At 48.0% G+C, this 22,052-nt stretch overlaps 1 protein-coding gene across 4 annotated transcripts in view; it reads right to left on the bottom strand.

The window, feature by feature from the left end:
* Window positions 1-22,052, bottom strand: part of LOC118379202 (netrin-4-like) — a 100,004-nt gene that overhangs the window by 20,090 nt on the left and 57,862 nt on the right. For all 4 annotated transcript variants that reach the window (XR_008066921.1, XR_008066922.1, XR_008066923.1 and 1 more), the window contains exons 4-7: window positions 7,796-8,068; window positions 5,214-5,340; window positions 4,585-4,773; window positions 500-716 (exon numbers count right to left, since the gene is read on the bottom strand). Coding sequence is in view for 1 of the 4 variants with exons in the window: in XM_052466511.1 (XP_052322471.1) it covers window positions 500-716; window positions 4,585-4,773; window positions 5,214-5,340; window positions 7,796-8,068 (806 nt within the window). In the remaining 3 variants the exon portion in view is untranslated. The remainder of the gene's footprint in view (window positions 1-499; window positions 717-4,584; window positions 4,774-5,213; window positions 5,341-7,795; window positions 8,069-22,052) is intronic.

Here is a 22,052-nt window from a genome sequence, read left to right as displayed (position 1 = left end):
GGTAGAGACTACACCACAGAGAGAGACGTCTGGGTAGAGGAGACTACACCACAGAGAGAATCGCCTGGGTAGAGGAGACTACACCACAGAGAGAGACGTCTGGGTAGAGACTACACCACAGAGAGAGACGTCTGGGTAGAGGAGACTACTTCATTAAGAGTCTGATTCAGGTTCAGGATAAGCGTCTGATTAATTATTCATTGATGTCAATGAGAGACTTTCAGGTGAGTTACAGTATACTAAAAGTACTAGTGAATATGCATTGTCTGTGTCTCAAATGGCTCCCTGTTCACTATACATTTGAACAGGGCCAATAGAGAATATAGGGTGCTATTTGGAATGCAGCCTACTATATGAATCCATAGACACTTACCCAGCAGACATAGACACTTACCCAGCAGACATAGACACTTACCCAGCAGACATAGACACTTACCCAGCAGACATAGACACTTACCCAGCAGACATAGACACTTACCCAGCAGACATAGACACTTACCCAGACAAGCAGTCCCCGGTGTAGGGGTCACAGTCCCCCCCTGTACAGTCACACGGTCTGCACCCGTAACCATGGAAGCCCCAGAACCCTACTATGCATCTGTCACAGAGAGGACCGCCCACGCCCGATCTGCAGGTGCATGCCCCGTTGCTAGGGTTACAGAGGTCCTGGCCACCTGAGATCGCGGGTCTAGACCCTACAGGGTGGCAGGCACATGCTGTTGGTATGGGGTAAGAGGAGGGACAAACAGAACAGACCAGAGAGGGAGAGTTTAGCACATTCCTACCATTATATCCAACATACGGAGCTCATTTATTCATGTCTTTAATAGTGTGGCCCTCGGGATAGGTTTCTTGACTTTATTCAGGAAAAAAGATACTTCAAAACACACTACTACTGTAAAAACACACTACTACTGTAGAAACACACTACTACTGTAAAAACACACTACTACTGTAAAAACACACTACTACTGTAAAAACACACTACTACTGTAGAAACACACTACTACTGTAAAAACACACTACTACTGTAAAAACACACTACGACTGCAAAAACACACTACTACTGCAAAAACACACTACTACTGCAAAAACACACTACTACTGTAGAAACACACTACTACTGTAGAAACACACTACTACTGTAAAAACACACTACTACTGTAAAAACACACTACTACTGCAAAAACACACTACTACTGTAAAAACACACTACTACTGTAGAAACACACTACTACTGTAAAAACACACTACTACTGTAGAAACACACTACTACTGTAAAAACACACTACTACTGTAAAAACACACTACTGTAAAAGCAAAAAGTAAATAATTATCCCCCCACACTGACATTTTTACTGGTTGATGACTCTCCTGGAGAAGGATAGGATTTTAGTGTGTGTGTGTGTGTGTGTGTGTGAATGTGTGTGTGCGTTTGCGTGCCTGTGTGTACATATGTATGTATGTATGTATGTATGTATGTATGTATGTATGTATGTATGTATGTATGTATGTATGTATGTATGTATGTATTACATTTAAGCAGACGCTCTTATCCAGAGCGACTTACAAATTGGTGCATACACCTTATGACAACCAGTGGAACAGCCACTTGCATCTAAATCTTGTTGGCAAAAGGGGGTGAGAAGGATTATACCCCTTACCCTATCCTAGGTATTCCTTGAAGAGGTGGGGTTTCAGGTGTCTCCGGAAGGTGGTGATTGACTCCGCTGTCCTGGCGTCGTGAGGGAGTTTGTTTTGGGGGCCAGAGCAGCGAACAGTTTTGACTGGGCTGCGGGAACTGTACTTCCTCAGTGGTAGGGAGGCGAGCAGGCCAGAGGTGGATGTGTGTGCCCTTGTTTGGGTGTAGGGCCTGATCAGAGCCTGGAGGTACTGAGGTGCCGTTCCCCTCACAGCTCCGTGGCGAGCACCATGGTCTTGTAGCGGATGCGAGCTTCAACTGGAAGCCAGTGGAGAGAGCGGAGGAGCGGGGTGGCGTGTATGTATGTATGTATGTATGTATGTATGTATGTATGTATGTATGTATGTATGTATGTATGTATGTATACAGTATCTGTGTGTGTATGTCTGTTTGTGCATGTATGTGTGTGTGTGTACAGTATCTGTGTCTATGTATGCATGTATGTGTGTATGTGTGCCTGTGTGTTTCTCTTTCTCTCAAACACAGTTTGTTTGTTCTTTAAAAGACCGAAGCGAAAGAGCATGCCTGGGGAAAAGGACAGGAATGGGAAAAATGTGCCGGGCATGGAGTATGGCAAACTCATCTATTGTTTTCAATTACTGTCACATTCCTCAAAGATGTGGTTGATCTTCTAGTCCTGCACTGAAAAGTACTCAAGTATTGTCATTATTGTATAAGTTGGCAATAGCATTGTGGTCGCAGTGGTTCTATATTATTTACCCTTTATTTAACTAGGCAAGTCAGTTAAGAACAAATTCATATTTTCAATGACAGCCTATGAACAGTGGGTTAACTGCCTTGTTCAGGGGCAGAACGGCAGATTTTTACCTTGTCAGCTCAGGGATTCAATCTTGCAATCTTTCGGTTACAAGTCCTTTCAGTGGCTGGCCCCCAACGCTCTAACCGCTAGACTACCTACCACTAACCTTCCACTACTGCATGTTTTTGTTTCAGCTTAGTGCCGTCATCACACCTGATTCAATTAATCAACTGCTCTTCAACACCTTGATGAAACCTGAATCAGGTGTTCCTGTAGGTTCATGCTCTACAACATCCGCAGAGTACGACCCTGCCTCACACAGGAAGCGGCGCAGGTCCTAATCCAGGCACTTGTCATCTCCCGTCTTGATTACTGCAACTCGCTGTTGGCTGGGCTCCCTGCCTGTGCCATTAAACCCCTACAACTCATCCAGAACGCCGCAGCCCGTCTGGTGTTCAACCTTCCCAAGTTCTCTCACGTCACCCCGCTCCTCCGCTCTCTCCACTGGCTTCCAGTTGAAGCTCGCATCCGCTACAATACCATGGTGCTTGCCTATGGAGCTGTGAGGGGAACGGCACCTCAGTACCTCCAGGCTCTGATCAGGCCCTACACCCAAACAAGGGCACTGCGTTCATCCACCTCTGGCCTGCTCGCCTCCCTACCACTGAGGAAGTACAGTTCCCGCTCAGCCCAGTCAAAACTGTTCGCTGCTCTGGCCCCCAATGGTGGAACAAACTCCCTCACGACGCCAGGACAGCGGAGTCAATCACCACCTTCCGGAGACACCTGAAACCCCACCTCTTCAAGGAATACCTAGGATAGGGTAAGTAATCCTTCTCACCCCCCCTAAAAAGATTTAGATGCACTATTGTAAGTGGCTGTTCCACTGGATGTCATAAGGTGTATGCACCAATTTGTAAGTCGCTCTGGATAAGAGCGTCTGCTAAATGACTTAAATGTAAATGTAAATGTTTCACTGCTGAGCAGGAGTGAAGACCTGCGGTGCTGCACCTCCTCAAGAGCATTAATGACTGTTGTAGACAACCCATGTCTGACTTGTTGTTACTACATCGTAACTACGTTGTTACTTACTACGTTGTTACTTACTACGTTGTTACTTACTACGTTGTTACTTACTACGTTACTACAGTGTTACTACATTGTTACTACGGTGTTACTACTACGGTGTTACTACTACGGTGTTACTTACTACGGTGTTACTTACTACGTTACTACTTACTACGTTACTACAGTGTTACTACATTGTTACTACATTGTTGCTACTACGTTGTTGCTACTACGTTGTTACTACATTGTTACTACATTGTTACTACGTTGTTACTACGTTGTTACTTACTACGTTACTACATTGTTACTACATTGTTACTACTACATTGTTACTACATTGTTACTACATTGTTACTTACTACGTTGTTACTTACTACGTTGTTACTTACTACGTTGTTACTTACTACGTTGTTACTTACTACGTTGTTACTTACTACGTTGTTACTTACTACGTTACTACAGTGTTACTACAGTGTTACTACTACGTTGTTACTTACTACGTTGTTACTTACTACGTTGTTACTACGTTGTTACTTACTACGTTGTTACTTACTACGTTGTTACTACGTTACTACATCGTTACTACATTGTTACTACGTTGTTTGTTACTACGTTGTTACTTACTACGTTGTTACTTACTACGTTGTTACTTACTACGTTACTACGTTGTTACTACGTTACTACGTTGTTACTACTACATTGTTACTACGTTGTTACTACTACATTTTTACTACGTTGTTACTACTACATTGTTACTACGTTGGTACTACTACATTGTTACTACGTTGTTACTACGTTGTTACTACATTGTTACTACATTGTTACTACTACGTTACTACTACGTTACTACTACGTTACTACTACGTTACTACATTGCTACTACTACGTTACTACATTGCTACTACTACGTTACTACGTTGTTACTACATTGTTAGTTTGTTGTTACTACATTGTTAAGTTTGTTGTTAATGTTTTTACTACGTTGTTACTACGTTGCTAGTTAGTTGTTACTATGTTGTTACTATGTCGTTACTATGTTGCTTTGTCCTCTTACGTGTGCAGGAGTCAGCGGCAGAGCTCGGTCTGCTGGGGTGTCTGTAGAACCCTCTACGGCAGCTCTGGCAGTGTCTGCCCTCTGTGTTGTGGTGGCAGACGTCACACACAGTCCCACTACGCCGTCCCGATGCCAACCACACACCACGGTCAAAGTGACAAATATCTGCATGGCCGTTACACTTGCACTCTGTAAAAGAAAAAGAGGAAGCGCCTAAGATAATCGTGCAAAACTCTTGACTTTCATGTAAATCATTATTGACGTCAATGGGAGACATGTACAACACAATTTGAGTTAAGTGCAAAGATCTCTAGTCAGAATACCACCTTAAAAGCATCTCTGTTTTCCCATTGTTTCCTTTCTCTCAAAAGGTAGAGTAAAGATACTGGATTTCATTAACATTTGCATCAATGGGGTCATTTCTGAATGTGAATGTTTCAACAACAACAACAAGACAGATCCCTTTGAGAGCATTGAATAGGTAAAAGAAGATATACCTACTGAATTCTACATGAGTACTACAACTACTACTAATTTTTAAAAAAGACATCTGGCTGTGTGTATCGGGTAATGTACTTGTTGTGTACGTGGTTCTGCTGGTTGACCTTCCTGGCCTTTGTAACACTCACTCTTGCATTCACGAGGTGCTCCTATGATGCCGTTGGCAGCTTGCCAGGGTTGGTCATTGTAGAGGGGAACGCAGTGCTCACAGTGGTCGCCGGCAGTGTTGTGTTTACACACACATTTCCCATGGACCTGCCACAGGGGAGAGAGAAAGCAATATTTACTGTAATAGGGAACACAGATATAGACACACAAATATTTTGCACACATTTTTTTTATATGTGACACGTATCAATGCCAAAATAACATGCAAAAAATAACATGCAAAACAGGTAAGCCCCCCCCCCTAAATAAATATATATAATAAAAAAAATGTGGGGGGGCTTGCCTGTATTGCATGTAATTTTGACATGAATACGTGTCACATATCAGTTTGCAAACTATGTAAATATATATATATATATCATTGAGCTAATAAAGCTGCATACAAACAGGCAGCTCCAAAATGCAGGTGTTTCAGCCTAGCTCAGTGTTTTCTGTGATGATGGGGCAGGCTAGCAAAAAAAATAGGAGCATTGCACTGTGTTTGGCTCATCATTGCACCGTGATTGGTTCAGTGTTCTGTCACCAGCCTTGAGTATGGGTAGACATCAAGAATCCGTTTGGCTACTGCCATAGAGTTACATTAGAAGTTCCCTTCCAAGAAGGCTCAAGGTCCGATAAAATAACGTCAAACGACATTATATCTACAGTAGCTTTGATTGGACTGTCAACGTCTTACTTTCTAAAATCTTAGCTAGCAGTCATCGTCATAAATAAAGTAGACAATCTACTGGCAAATCCTTTTTAATCCTTGTCATATGCTGATAAACAATGAAGAGAAATGATAGATAAAACGTATCGGTGCTCATCGGCCACTGGATATAAACATTACACAACAAGTTAGAAAATCGCAAATTAAACAATGAGTTGTTTGGAAGGAATCGGTGACAGTGGCTAACCACAAGCATCTCAACTGGGAACATTCAGCAAATTAAACTGGGAATCGGTGACAGTGGCTAACCAGCATCGCAACTGGGAAATCAGACGCAACTGGGAAGTCAGACTGGGAAAACTGGGAAAACTGGGAAGCAGCATCACAACTGGGAAGTCAGACTGGGAAAACAAGCATCTCAACTGGGAAGTCAGACTGGGAAAACAAGCATCTCAACTGGGAAGTCAGACTGGGAAAACAAGCATCACAACTGGGAAGTCAGACTGGGAAAACAAGCATCACAACTGGGAAGTCAGACTGGGAAAACAAGCATCTCAACTGGGAAGTCAGACTGGGAAAACAAGCATCACAACTGGGAAGTCAGACTGGGAAAACAAGCATCTCAACTGGGAAGTCAGACTGGGAAAACAAGCATCTCAACTGGGAAGTCAGACTGGGAAAACAAGCATCTCAACTGGGAAGTCAGACTGGGAAAACAAGCATCTCAACTGGGAAGTCAGACTGGGAAAACAAGCATCGCAACTGGGAAGTCAGACTGGGAAAACAAGCATCACAACTGGGAAGTCAGACTGGGAAAACAAGCATCGCAACTGGGAAGTCAGACTGGGAAAATACGTTTTGAACGGTCACCCAACTCGGAATTGTACATCTTTTTCTTTGATGACCGCCGCGCAAAACAAGGCGAGTCCAAACAATGTCTTATCTGCTGCTGAATAAATGATAGGAAGATATGGTCAGCCACATCAGCTATGTTTTTTAAAGAGGCAGTAAACGAGACTGCCAGACAAGGCTCCGCTGATAGCCAGGTGTAGAGGTGGTCAGGATTCACTCCATGGTGCTGAAAAGAAAGCTCTGCTATTGGGACAGCTTTGTGTCGACCCTAAACATTTGTGGGCACTGCTTGTCGCCGTTATAGTGCAATGAATGTATTGTTTAGTGTTGTGAAGTGGCTTTGCTGGCATGCATCTAAAAAAAAAATTTTTAAATGTTGGTTGAGTTTGACCCACCAAGATTTATATGCTAAAATCGCAAGTGCAGCAGTGTATTTTCTACTTTGCAGTAAATGTGGATTGCACAGTGAAGTGTGGAACACTCTTAGTTATCTTCCCAACACAGTTTGACTAAAGCCTCCAATGTTTACTATATGAGAAATGCTGATGTAATTCCACTGTCCACTGGCAGTTTCTACTCTCAGTGGGAAAAATATGTTGAAGCTACTATATTTTACACTATAATTAAGGTTTCCTCATAGTCATAATCCCGTAATGGAAGGTAAATCTGTGGGTAAATATAGTCTTCAGTAAAGCCTAGAGGCTCCGCATTAAAGCACCACTACACAGATGTAGAACCCAAGGGGTGGTGGGAATGGAGAGTGCCACACACACACACACACACACACACACACACACACACACACACACACACACACACACACACACACACACACACACACACACACACACACACACACACACACACACACACACACACACACACACACACACACACGGCAGCACAAACACACAACATCCCTGACTGTTTTTGTTAACAGAGTGACGTGATGATTGCAGGCTTTTGGAGAAGCGCTAATAGACACAGAGATAAGTGGTCAGTTGTGATTGGTTGTTCGTTCTGCTCTTCACCCTTACTCACCACGTGATTGATCCTCTGCCTGGCGGGGCGGTACCCATTGGCTGGCACACAGTGCTCAGCGTGCCCGTTGCAGAGGCAGCTACCCTTGACGATGAAGTCATAGATGGCATAATGGTTCGTGGGCAGTGCCTGGATATCTGGGTCTTTAGCCTGGCAGGGGCAAGGCTGGCGCTGCAGCAGACGCACCCGCAGGTTGGTGACCATCAACTGAGTCTGGGCTGCTGGGCCGTAGGGGTCCAGTGAGTACCAGGGGGACAGGGCGCGATAGATCACCTAGAGAGGGGAGAAGAGTGGGTCAGAGTTCCCGGCAGATCAAATCAAACTGTATTTGTCACACGTGTGTAGACCTTACTGTGAAATGCCTACTTACATGCCCTTAGCCAACAGTGCAGTTCAAGAAGAGTTAAGAAAATATTTACCAAACAAACTAAAGTAAAAAATAATAAAAAGTAACACAATAAGAATAACAGCAGTGTACAAAATAAATGGAGGGAGGGGTCAATGTAGATAGTCCGGTGGCCATTTGATTAATTGTTCAGCAGTCTTATGGCTTGGGGGTAGAAACTGTTAAGGAGCCTTTTGGTCCTAGGCTTGGCGAAAACTCTATGTACAGTGTGTGCAAATGTAGAAGAGTAGGGAGGTAAGGCAATACATAGGCAAATGGAGGTGAAATAATTACAATTTAGCATTAACACTGTAGTGATAGATGTGCAGATGATGATGTGCAAGCAGAGATACTGGTATGCAAAAGACCAAGAGGATAAGTAACAATATGGGGATGAGGTAGTCGTGTGCTATTTACAGATAGGCTGTGTACAGGCACAGTGATCGGAAAGCTGCTCTGACAGCTGATGCTTAAAGTTAGAGAGGGAGATATAAGACTCCAGCTTCAGTGATGTTTGCAATTCGTTCCAGTCATTGGCAGCAGAGAACTGGAAGGAAAGGCGGTCAAAGGAAGTGTTGGCTTTGGGGATGACCAGTGAAATATACCCGTTGGAGTGCGTGCTACGGGTGGGTGATGCTATGGTGACCAGTGAGCTGAGATAAGGCGGGGCTTTACCTAGTTTTTAGATGACCTGGAGCCAGTGGGTTTGGCGGCGAGTATGAAGCGAGGGCCAGCCAACGAGAGCATACAGGTCGCAGTGGTGGATAGTATATGGGGCTTTGGTGACAAAACGGGTGGCACTGTGATAGTCTATATCCAATTTGCTGAGTAGAGTGTTGGAGGTTATTTTGTAAATGACATCGCCGAAGTCAAGAATCGATAGGAGAGTCAGTTTTACGAAGGTATGTTAGGCAGCATGAGTGAAGGAGGCTTTGTTGCGAAATAGGAAGCCGATTCTAGATTTAATTTTGGATTGGAGATGCTTAATGTGAGTCTGGAAAGAGAGTTTACAGTCTAACCAGACACCTAGGTATTTGTAGTTGTCCACATATTCTAAGTCAGTACCGTCCAGAGTATTGACGATAGTGAGGGCAGCAATTGGTCGAAGAGCACTTAGTTTTACTTGCATTTAAAAGCAGTTGGAGGCTGCTGTTTGTTAGCACAATGTACAAATAAGGGCCAGATGTATACAGAATGGTGTCGTCTGCGTAGAATCACCAGCCGCAAGAGCGACATCATTTATATATACAGAGAAAAGAGTCGGCCTGAGAATTGAACCCTGTGGCACAATCATAGAGACTGCCAGAGGTCCAGCCAACAGGCCGTCCGATTTGACACACTGAACTCTATCAGAGAGGTAGTTGGTGAACCAGGCGAGGCATTTCAGAAGCCAAGGCTATTGAGTCTGCCGATAAGAACGCAGTGATTGACAGAGTCGAAAGCCTTGCCCAGGTCGATGAAGACGGCTGCACAGTACTGTCTTTTATCGATGGCGGTTATGATATCGTTTAGGACCTTGAGCGTGGCTGAGGTGCACCCATGACCACCTCGGAAACCAGATTGCATAGTGGAGAAGAAACGATGGGTTTCGAGATGGTCAGTGATCTGTTTGTTAACTTGGCTTTCGAATATTTTAGAAAGGCAGGGCAGGATGGATATAGGTATATAACAGTTTGGGTCTAGAGTGTCTCCCCCTTTGAAGAGGGGGATGACCACGGCAGCTTTCCAATCTTTGGGGATCTCAGACTATACGAAAGAGTGGTTGAATAAGCTAGTAATAGGGGTTGCAACAATTTCGGCAGATCATTTTAGAAAGAAAGGGTACAGATTGTCTAGCCCAACTGATTTGTAGGGATCCAGAGTTTGCAGTTCTTTCAGAACATCAGCTGTCTGGATTTGGGTGAAGGAGAAGCAGGGGGGCTTGGGCAAGTTGCTGCAGGGGGTGCTGAGATGTTGGCCGGGGTAGTTGTAGCCAGGTGGAAAGCATGGCCAGCTGTAGAAAAATCTTTATTGAAATGATCGGTTATTGTAGATTTATCGGTGGTGAAAATGTTTCCTATCCTCAGTGCAGTGGGCAGCTGGGAGGAGGTGCTTTTATTCTCCATGGACTTTACAGTCCCAAAACTTTTTGGAATTAGTACTACAGGATGCACATTTCTGTTTGAAAAAGCTAGCCTTAGCTCTCCTAACTGACTGAGTATATTGGTTCCTGACTTCCCTGAAAAGTTACATATCGCGGGGGCTATTTGATGCTAATGCAGAACGCCACAGGATGTTTTTGTGCTGGTCAAGGGCAGTCTGGGGTGAAGCAAGGGCTATATCTGTTCTTAGTTCTAAATTTTTTGGAATGGGGCATGCTTATTTAAGATGGAGAGGAAATCACTTTTAAAGAGAAACCAGGCATCCTCTACTGACGGGATGTGGTCAATATCCTTCCAGGATACCCAGGCCAGGTCGATTAGAAAGGCCTGCTTGCTGAAGTGTTTTAGGGAGCGTTTGACAGTGATGAGGGGTGGTTGTTTGACCGCAGACCCATTACACACGCAGGCAATGAGGCAATGATCTCTGAGATCCTGGTTGGAGACAGCAGAGGGGTATTTAGAGGGCAAGTTGGTCAGGATGATATCTAAGAGGGTGCCCATGGTTACGGATTTAGGGTTGTACACGGTATGTTCCTTGATAATTTGTGTGAGATTGAAGGCATCTATCTTAGATTGTAGAACGGCCGGGGTGTTAAGCATTTCCCAGTTTAGGTCACCTAACAGTACGAACTCTGATGATAGATGGGGGGCAATCAATTAACAGCCGGGGGCTGAAGGGGGTCTATTACAAGCGGCAATGGTGAGAGACTTGTTTCTGAAAAGGTGGATTTTTAAAAGTAGAAGCTCAAATTGTTTGGGCACAGACCTGGATAGTATGACAGAACTCTGCAGGCTATCTCTGTAGTAGATTGCAACTGCGCCCCCTTAAGCAGTTCTATCTTGTCGGAAAATGTTATAGTTAGGGATAGACATTTCTGGATTTTTGGAGGCCTTCCTAAACCAGGATTCAGACACTCCTTAGGGAGGAGGCTTCTAATGTTAAAATGCATGAAACCAAGGATTTTGCGGTTATAGAAGTCAACAAATGAGAGCGCCTGGGGAATGGGAGTGGAGCTAGGCACTGCAGGGCCTGGATTAACCTCTACATCACCAGAGGAACAGAGGAGGAATAGGATAAGGGTACGGCTAAAGGCTATAAGAACTGGTCATCTAGTGCGTTCGGAACAGAGAGTAAAAGGAGCAGATTTCTGGGCCCGGAAGAATGGATTCAAGGCATAATGTACAGACAAGGGTATGGTAGGATGTGAATACAGTGTAGGTAAACCTAGGCATTGAGTGACGATGAGAGAGGTTGTCTCTAGAGGCACCATTTAGGCCAGGTGAGGTCACCGCGTGAGTGGGGGGTGGACCAAAAGGGCTAGCTAAGGCATATTGAGCAGGGCTGGAGGCTCTACAGTGAAATAAGACAATAATCACTAACCAAAACAGCAATATTGACGTTAGGGAGAGGCATGCGTAGCCAAGTGAGCTGGAGACATGGAGATTCAGACAGCTAGCGGGCAAGGCCTAGCAGAAGGGCCTTCGGGGGATGTCACGATGGAAGGGCCTGTTGAGACCCCCTCGGATGGTTATGTTGGCAGACCAGTCGTGATGGATCGGCGGGGCTCTATGTTGGCAGTAAAAGGGTCCAGGCCAATTAGCAAAATAGGTATTGTAGCCCAAGGAATTGGCTGATGGACCTCTTCAGCTAGCCGGGAGATGGGCCTAGCTCCAGGCTAGCTCCAGGCTAACTGGTGCTTGCATCGGGACAGAGACGTTAGCCAGGTGTAGCCACTCAGATAGCAGCTAGCTAGCTGCGATGATCCAGTGTAAAGGTTCAGAGCTTGTGGTAGGAATCCTGAGATTCCTGAGAAAAAGCAGTCCGATATGCTCTGGGTTGATATCGCGCTGTGCAGACTGGCAGGAATTGACCGGGCTGAGGCTGGCTGATGTCCAAGTTAACGTTGATGACCGCTAGCAGTGGCTAAATGACTATTAGCAAGTAGCTAGTTAGCTGGCTAGCTTCTGATGGGGGTTCCGGTTCTAAAGTGTAAAAAAAAATTGCAGATCCGTACCACGATGAGGCGGGTTGCAGGAGAGTATGTTCAGTCCGTAGATGGGAATTGAGATGAAAAATAATCATAACAAATATATACGAAGAAAAATATATATACATGGGACCGGACGGGACAAGACAACAGATGTCTGACTGCTACGGATTGCAGGAAGCTTGGCCCCAGTGATGTACTGGGCCGTACGCACTACCCTCTGTAATGCCTTATGGTCAGATGCCAAGCCAGGCGGTGAAGCAACCGGTCAGGATGCTCTCGATGGTGCAGCTGTAGAACTTTGAGGATCGGGGGACCCATGTCAAATATTTTCAGTCTCCCGAGGGGAAATAGCTTTTGTCGTGCCCTCGTCAAGACTGTCTTGGTGTGTTCGGACCGTGATAGATTGTTGGTGATGTGGACACCAAGGAACTTGAAACTCTCGACTCGCTCCACTAATGCCTTTTCCTGTAGTCCACAATCAGCTCCTTTGTCTTGCTCACATTACGGGAGAGGTTGTTGTCCTGGCACCACACTGCCAGTTCTCTGATCTCCTCCCTATAGGCTGTCTCATCGTTGTCGGTGATCAGGCCTACCACTGTTGCGTCATCAGCAAACTTAATGATGGTGTTGGAGTCGTGTTAGGCCATGCAGTAGTGGGTGAACAAGAGAGGGAGTAAGTACACACCCCTGAGGGGCCCCAGTGTTGAGGATCAGCGTGGCAGATATTTTGTTGCCTACTCTTATCACCTGGGGGCGGCCCATCAGGAAGTCCAGGATCCAGTTGCAGAGGGAGGTGTTGAGTCCCAGGGTCCTTGGCTTAGTGATGAGCTTCGTGGGCACTATGGTATTGAACGCTGAGCTGTAGTCAGTGAACAGCATTCTCACATAGGTGTTACTTTTGTCCAGGTGGGAAAGGGCAGTGTGGTGCGATTGAGATTATGTCATCTGTGGATCTGTTGGGGCAGTAGGCAAATTGGAGTGGGTCTAGGGTATCTGGGAGGATGCTGTTGATGTGAGCCATGACCAGCCTTTCAAAGTACTTCATGGCTACCGACGTAAGTGCTACAGGGAGGTAATCAGGTTACTTCGCTTCCTTGGGCACAGGGACTATGGTGGTCTGCTTGACACATCTAGGTATTACAGACTCAGTTGAAAATGAGAGGTTGAAAATGTCAGTGAAGACACTTGCCAGCTGATTTGCGCATGCTTTGAGTACATGTCCTGGTAATCCATCTGGTCCCGCAGCTTTGTGAATGTTGACCTGTTTAAAGGTCTTGCTCACATCGGCTACCGGGAGCGTTATCACACAGTCATCCAGAACAGCTGGTGCTCTCATGCATGCTTCAGTGTTGCTTGCCTCGAAGCAAGCATAAAAGGCATTCCGCTCGTCTGGTAGGCTCGTGTCACTGGGCAGCTCGCGTCTGGGTTTCCCTTTGTAGTCCGTAATAGTTTTCAAGCAATGCCACATCCAACAAGCGTCAGACCCGGTGCAGTCTTAATCCTGTATTGACGCTTTGCTTGTTTGATTGTTCCTCTGAGGGCATAGCGGGATTTCTTATAGGAGTCCTGATTAGTGTCCCGCTCCTTGAAAGCAACAACTCTAGTCTTTTAGCTTGTTGTAGATGTTGCCTGTAATCCATGGCTCCTGTTTGGGGTATGTACGTACGGTCACTGTGGGGACGACGTCATCGATGCACTTATTGATGAAGCCGATGACTGAGGTGGTATATTCCTCAACGCCATTGGATGAATCTCAGAACATATTCCAGTCTGTGCTGCAAAACAGTCCTGTGGTGTAGCATCCGTGTCATCTGACCACTTCCGTATTGAGCTAATCACTGGTACTTCCTGCTTTAATTGCTTGTAAGCAGGAATCAGGAGGATAGAATCATGGTCAGATTTGCCAAATGGAGGGCAGGGGAGAGCTTTGTATGCATCTCTGTGTGTGGAGTGAATGTGGTCTATAGTTTTCTTCTCCCTGGTTGCACATGTGACATGCTGGTAAAAATTTGGTAAAACTGATTTAAGTTTGCCGGCATTAAAGTCCCCGGCCACTAGGAGCGCTGCTTCTGGGTAAGCATTTTATTGTTTGCTTATGGCCTTATATATTTGGTTGAGTGCGGTCCTAGTGTCAGCATCATTCTGTGGTGGTACAGTGCCTGGCAAAACTATTCATCCCGCTTGACGTTTTTCCTATTGTGTTGCATTACAACCTGTAATTTAAATTGATATTTGTTTGGATTTCATGTAACGGACACACACAAAATAGTCCATCTTGGTGAAGTGAAATGGAAAATTTAAAAACAAAGTGGTGCATACATATGTATTCATATGTATTTGGTGAAACCAATTACCTTCAGAAGTCGCATAATTAGTTAATTAAATAAAGTCCACGTGTGAAATCTAGGACAGGGACGGTCACACTCTCTCTCTAATCCCTGTTAGTGAGCATTTCTCCATTGCAAAACAATCCAGCCACCTGACAGGTGTGGCATATCAAGAAGCTGATTAAACAGCATGATCATTACAGAGGTGCACCTTGTGCTGGGGACAATAAAAGGACACCCTAAAATGTGCAGTTACTGTCACACAACACAATGCCACAGATGTCTCAAATTTTGAGGAAGCGTACAACTGGTATGCTGACAGCAGGAATGTCCACCAGAGCTGTTGCCAGATAATTTCATGTTCATTTCTCAACCGTAAGCGTGAAACCACGCCAACGCTGGAACTCCACATCCGGATTCTTCACCTGCGGGATCGTCTGAGACCGGACGGCTGGACCTGGCCCCACTGAGGGCCTTTGCCACTGACCAGCCATGTGAAATCCATAGATTAGGTACTAATTCATCTATTGTACTTTACCTATTTTCCTTATATGAACTGCAACTCAGTAAAATCGTTGAAATTGTAGCATTTTGCATTTATATATTTTTGTTCAGTATATATCTCATTATAAAATAATTAGAGGGGGGCTAAACCTGACACAGCCCAACACACAGCATGACCTGACACAGCCCAACACACAGCATGACCTGACACAGCCCAACACACAGCATGACCTGACACAGCCCAACACACAGCATGACCTGACACAGCCCAACACACAGCATGACCTGACACAGCATGACCTGACACAGCCCAACACACAGCATGACCTGACACAGCCCAACACACAGCATGACCTGACACAGCCCAACACACAGCATGACCTGACACAGCCCAACACACAGCATGACCTGACACAGCATGACCTGACACAGCCCAACACACAGCATGACCTGACACAGCCCAACACACAGCATGACCTGACACAGCCCAACACACAGCATGACCTGACACAGCCCAACACACAGCATGACCTGACACAGCATAACCTGACACAGCCCAACACAGCATGACCTGACACAGCATGACCTGACACAGCATGACCTGACACAGCCCACAACACAGCATGACCTGACACAGCCCAACACACAGCATGACCTGACACAGCACACAGCCCAACACACAGCATGACCTGGCACAGCCCAACACACAGCATGACCCACAGCCCAACACACAGCATGACCTGACACAGCCCAACACGCAGCATGTCCTGACACAGCCCAACACAGCCCAACACACAGCATGACCTGACACAGCCCAACACACAGCATGACCTGACACAGCCCAACACACAGCATGACAGCATGACCTGACACAGCCCAACACACAGCATGACCTGACACAGCCCAACACACAGTATAACCTGACACAGCCCAACACACAGCATAACCTGACACAGCCCAACACACAGCATGACCTGACACAGCCCAACACACAGCATGACCTGACACAGCCCAACACACAGCATGACCTGACACAGCCCAACACACAGCATGACCTGACACAGCATGACCTGACACAGCCCACAACACAGCATGACCTGACACAGCATGACCTGACACAGCATGACCTGACACAGCCCAACACACAGCATGACCTGACACAGCATGACCTGACACAGCCCAACACACAGCATGACCTGACACAGCATGACCTGACACAGCCCACAACACAGCATGACCTGACACAGCCCAACACACAGCATGACCTGACACAGCCCAACACACAGCATGACCTGACACAGCATGACCTGACACAGCCCAACACACAGCATGACCTGACACAGCCCAACACACAGCATGACCTGACACAGCCCAACACACAGCATGACCTGACACAGCCCAACACACAGCATAACCTGACACAGCCCAACACACAGCATAACCTGACACAGCATGACCTGACACAGCCCAACACACAGCATGACCTGACACAGCCCAACACACAGCATGACCTGACACAGCCCAACACACAGCATGACCTGACACAGCCCAAAACACAGCATGACCTGACACAGCCCAACACACAGCATGACCTGGCACAGCATAACCTGACACAGCCCAACACACAGCATGACCTGACACATCCCAACACACAGCATGACCTGACACAGCCCAACACACAGCATGACCTGACACAGCCCAACACACAGCATGTCCTGACACAGCCCAACACACAGCATGACCTGACACAGCCCAACACATAGCATAACCTGACACAGCCCAACACACAGCATGACCTGACACAGCCCAACACACAGCATGACCTGACACAGCCCAACACACAGCATGACCTGACACAGCCCAACACACAGCATGACCTGACACAGCATGACCTGACACAGCCCAACACACAGCATGACCTGACACAGCCCAACACACAGCATGACCTGACACAGCCCAACACACAGCATGACCTGACACAGAATAACCTGACACAGCCCAACACACAGCATGACCTGACACAGCCCAACACACAGCATGACCTGACACAGAATAACGTGACACAGCCCAACACACAGCATGACCTGACACAGCCCAGCACACAGCATGACCTGACACAGCCCAACACACAGCATGACCTGACACAGCCCAACACACAGCATGACCTGACACAGCCCAACACACAGCATGACCTGACACAGCCCAACACACAGCATGACCTGACACAGCCCAACACACAGCATCACCTGACACAGCCCAACACACAGCATGACCTCACACAGCATAACCTGACACAGCCCAACACACAGCATGACCTGACACAGCCCAACACACAGCATGACCTGACACAGCCCAACACACAGCATGACCTGACACAGCATGACCTGACACAGCCCACAACACAGCATGACCTGACACAGCATGACCTGACAAAGCATGACCTGACACAGCCCAACACACAGCATGACCTGACACAGCCCAACACACAGCATGACCTGACACAGCCCAACACACAGCATGACCTGACACAGCCCAACACACAGCATGACCTGACACAGCCCAACACACAGCATGACCTGACACAGCCCAACAGACAGCATAACCTGACACAGCCCAACACACAGCATGACCTGACACAGCCCAACACACAGCATGACCTGACACAGCCCAACAGACCGCATGACCTGACACAGCCCACAACACAGCATGACCTGACACAGCATGACCTGACAAAGCATGACCTGACACAGCCCAACACACAGCATGACCTGACACAGCATGACCTGAGACAGAATAACGTGACACAGGCCACAACACAGCATGACCTGACACAGCCCAACACACAGCATGACCTGACACAGCCCAACACACAGCATGACCTGACACAGCCCAACACACAGCATGACCTGACACAGCATGACCTGACACAGCCCACAACACAGCATGACCTGACACAGCCCAACACACAGCATGACCTGACACAGCCCAACACACAGCATGACCTGGCACAGCCCAACACATAGCATGACCTGACACAGCCCAACACACAGCATGACCTGACACAGCCCAACACGCAGCATGTCCTGACACAGCCCAACACACAGCATGTCCTGACACAGCCCAACACACAGCATGACCTGACACAGCCCAACACACAGCATGACCTGACACAGCCCAACCCACAGCATGACCTGACACAGCATGACCTGACACAGCCCACAACACAGCATGACCTGACACAGCCCAACACACAGCATGACCTGACACAGCATGACCTGACACAGCCCAACACACAGCATGACCTGACACAGCCCAACACACAGCATGACCTGACACAGCCCAACACGCAGCATGTCCTGACACAGCCCAACACACAGCATGTCCTGACACAGCCCAACACACAGCATGACCTGACACAGCCCAACACACAGCATGACCTGACACAGCCCACACACAGCATGACCTGACACAGCCCAACACACAGCATGACCTGACACAGCATGACCTGACACAGCCCACAACACAGCATGACCTGACACAGCCCAACACACAGCATGACCTGACACAGCATGACCTGACACAGCCCAACACACAGCATGACCTGACACAGCCCAACACACAGCATGACCTGACACAGCATGTCCTGACACAGCCCAACACAGCATGACCTGACACAGCCCAACACACAGCATGACCTGACACAGCCCAACACACAGCATGACTTGACACAGAATAACCTGACACAGCCCAACACACAGAATATCCTGACACAGCCCAACACACAGCATGACCTGACACAGCCCAACACACAGCATGACCTGACACAGCCCAACACACAGCATGACCTGACACAGCCCAACACACAGCATGACCTGACAGAGCCCAACACACAGCATGACCTGACACAGCCCAACACACAGCATGACCTGACACAGCCCAACACACAGCATGACCTGACACAGCCCAACACACAGCATGACCTGACACAGCCCAACACACAGCATGACCTGACACAGCCCAACACACAGCATGACCTGACACAGCCCAACACACAGCATAACCTGACACAGCCCAACACACAGCATGACCTGACACAGCCCAACACACAGCATGACCTGACACAGCCCAACACACAGCATGACCTGACACAGCATGACCTGACACAGCCCACAACACAGCATGACCTGACACAGCATGACCTGACAAAGCATGACCTGACACAGCCCAACACACAGCATGACCTGACACAGCCCAACACACAGCATGACCTGACACAGCCCAACACACAGCATGACCTGACACAGCATGACCTGACACAGCCCACAACACAGCATGACCTGACACAGCATGACCTGACAAAGCATGACCTGACACAGCCCAACACACAGCATGACCTGACACAGCCCAACACACAGCATGACCTGACACAGCCCAACACACAGCATGACCTGACACAGCCCAACACACAGCATGACCTGACACAGCCCAACACACAGCATGACCTGACACAGCCCAACAGACAGCATAACCTGACACAGCCCAACACACAGCATGACCTGACACAGCCCAACACACAGCATGACCTGACACAGCCCAACACACAGCATGACCTGACACAGCATGACCTGACACAGCCCATGACACAGCATGACCTGACAAAGCATGACCTGACACAGCCCAACACACAGCATGACCTGACACAGCATGACCTGACACAGCCCACAACACAGCATGACCTGACACAGCCCAACACACAGCATGACCTGACACAGCCCAACACACAGCATGACCTGACACAGCCCAACACACAGCATGACCTGACACAGCATGACCTGACACAGCCCACAACACAGCATGACCTGACACAGCCCAACACACAGCATGACCTGACACAGCCCAACACACAGCATGACCTGGCACAGCCCAACACATAGCATGACCTGACACAGCCCAACACACAGCATGACCTGACACAGCCCAACACGCAGCATGTCCTGACACAGCCCAACACACAGCATGTCCTGACACAGCCCAACACACAGCATGACCTGACACAGCCCAACACACAGCATGACCTGACACAGCCCAACCCACAGCATGACCTGACACAGCATGACCTGACACAGCCCACAACACAGCATGACCTGACACAGCCCAACACACAGCATGACCTGACACAGCATGACCTGACACAGCCCAACACACAGCATGACCTGACACAGCCCAACACACAGCATGACCTGACACAGCCCAACACGCAGCATGTCCTGACACAGCCCAACACACAGCATGTCCTGACACAGCCCAACACACAGCATGACCTGACACAGCCCAACACACAGCATGACCTGACACAGCCCACACACAGCATGACCTGACACAGCCCAACACACAGCATGACCTGACACAGCATGACCTGACACAGCCCACAACACAGCATGACCTGACACAGCCCAACACACAGCATGACCTGACACAGCATGACCTGACACAGCCCACAACACAGCATGACCTGACACAGCCCAACACACAGCATGACCTGACACAGCATGTCCTGACACAGCCCAACACACAGCATGACCTGACACAGCCCAACACACAGCATGACCTGACACAGCCCAACACACAGCATGACTTGACACAGAATAACCTGACACAGCCCAACACACAGAATATCCTGACACAGCCCAACACACAGCATGACCTGACACAGCCCAACACACAGCATGACCTGACACAGCCCAACACACAGCATGACCTGACACAGCCCAACACACAGCATGACCTGACAGAGCCCAACACACAGCATGACCTGACACAGCCCAACACACAGCATGACCTGACACAGCCCAACACACAGCATGACCTGACACAGCCCAACACACAGCATGACCTGACACAGCCCAACACACAGCATGACCTGACACAGCCCAACACACAGCATGACCTGACACAGCCCAACACACAGCATAACCTGACACAGCCCAACACACAGCATGACCTGACACAGCCCAACACACAGCATGACCTGACACAGCCCAACACACAGCATGACCTGACACAGCATGACCTGACACAGCCCACAACACAGCATGACCTGACACAGCATGACCTGACAAAGCATGACCTGACACAGCCCAACACACAGCATGACCTGACACAGCCCAACACACAGCATGACCTGACACAGCCCAACACACAGCATGACCTGACACAGCCCAACACACAGCATGACCTGACACAGCCCAACACGCAGCATGTCCTGACACAGCCCAACACACAGCATGTCCTGACACAGCCCAACACACAGCATGACCTGACACAGCCCAACACACAGCATGACCTGACGAAGCCCAACACACAGCATGACCTGACACAGCCCAACACACAGCATGACCTGACACAGCCCAACACACAGCATGACCTGACACAGCCCAACACACAGCATGTCCTGACACAGCCCAACACACAGCATGACCTGACACAGCCCAACACACAGCATGACCTGACACAGCATGACCTGACACAGCCCACAACACAGCATGACCTGACACAGCACGACCTGACACAGCCCAACACACAACATGACCTGACACAGCATGACCTGAGACAGCTCACAACACAGCATGACCTGACACAGCCCAACACACAGCATGACCTGACACAGCCCAACAAACAGCAAGACATGACACAGCCCAACACACAGCATGACCTGACACAGCCCAACACACAGCATGACCTGACACAGCCCAACACACAGTATAACCTGACACAGCCCAACACGCAGCATAACCTGACACAGCCCAACACACAGCATGACCTGACACAGCCCAACACACAGCATGACCTGACACAGCCCAACACACAGCATGACCTGACACAGCCCAACACACAGCATGACCTGACACA

This window comes from Oncorhynchus keta, chromosome 17 (genome assembly GCF_023373465.1).
Source record: "Oncorhynchus keta strain PuntledgeMale-10-30-2019 chromosome 17, Oket_V2, whole genome shotgun sequence".
Classification (NCBI taxonomy): domain Eukaryota; kingdom Metazoa; phylum Chordata; class Actinopteri; order Salmoniformes; family Salmonidae; genus Oncorhynchus; species Oncorhynchus keta.
This window is presented reverse-complemented; position numbering and strand designations above follow the sequence as displayed.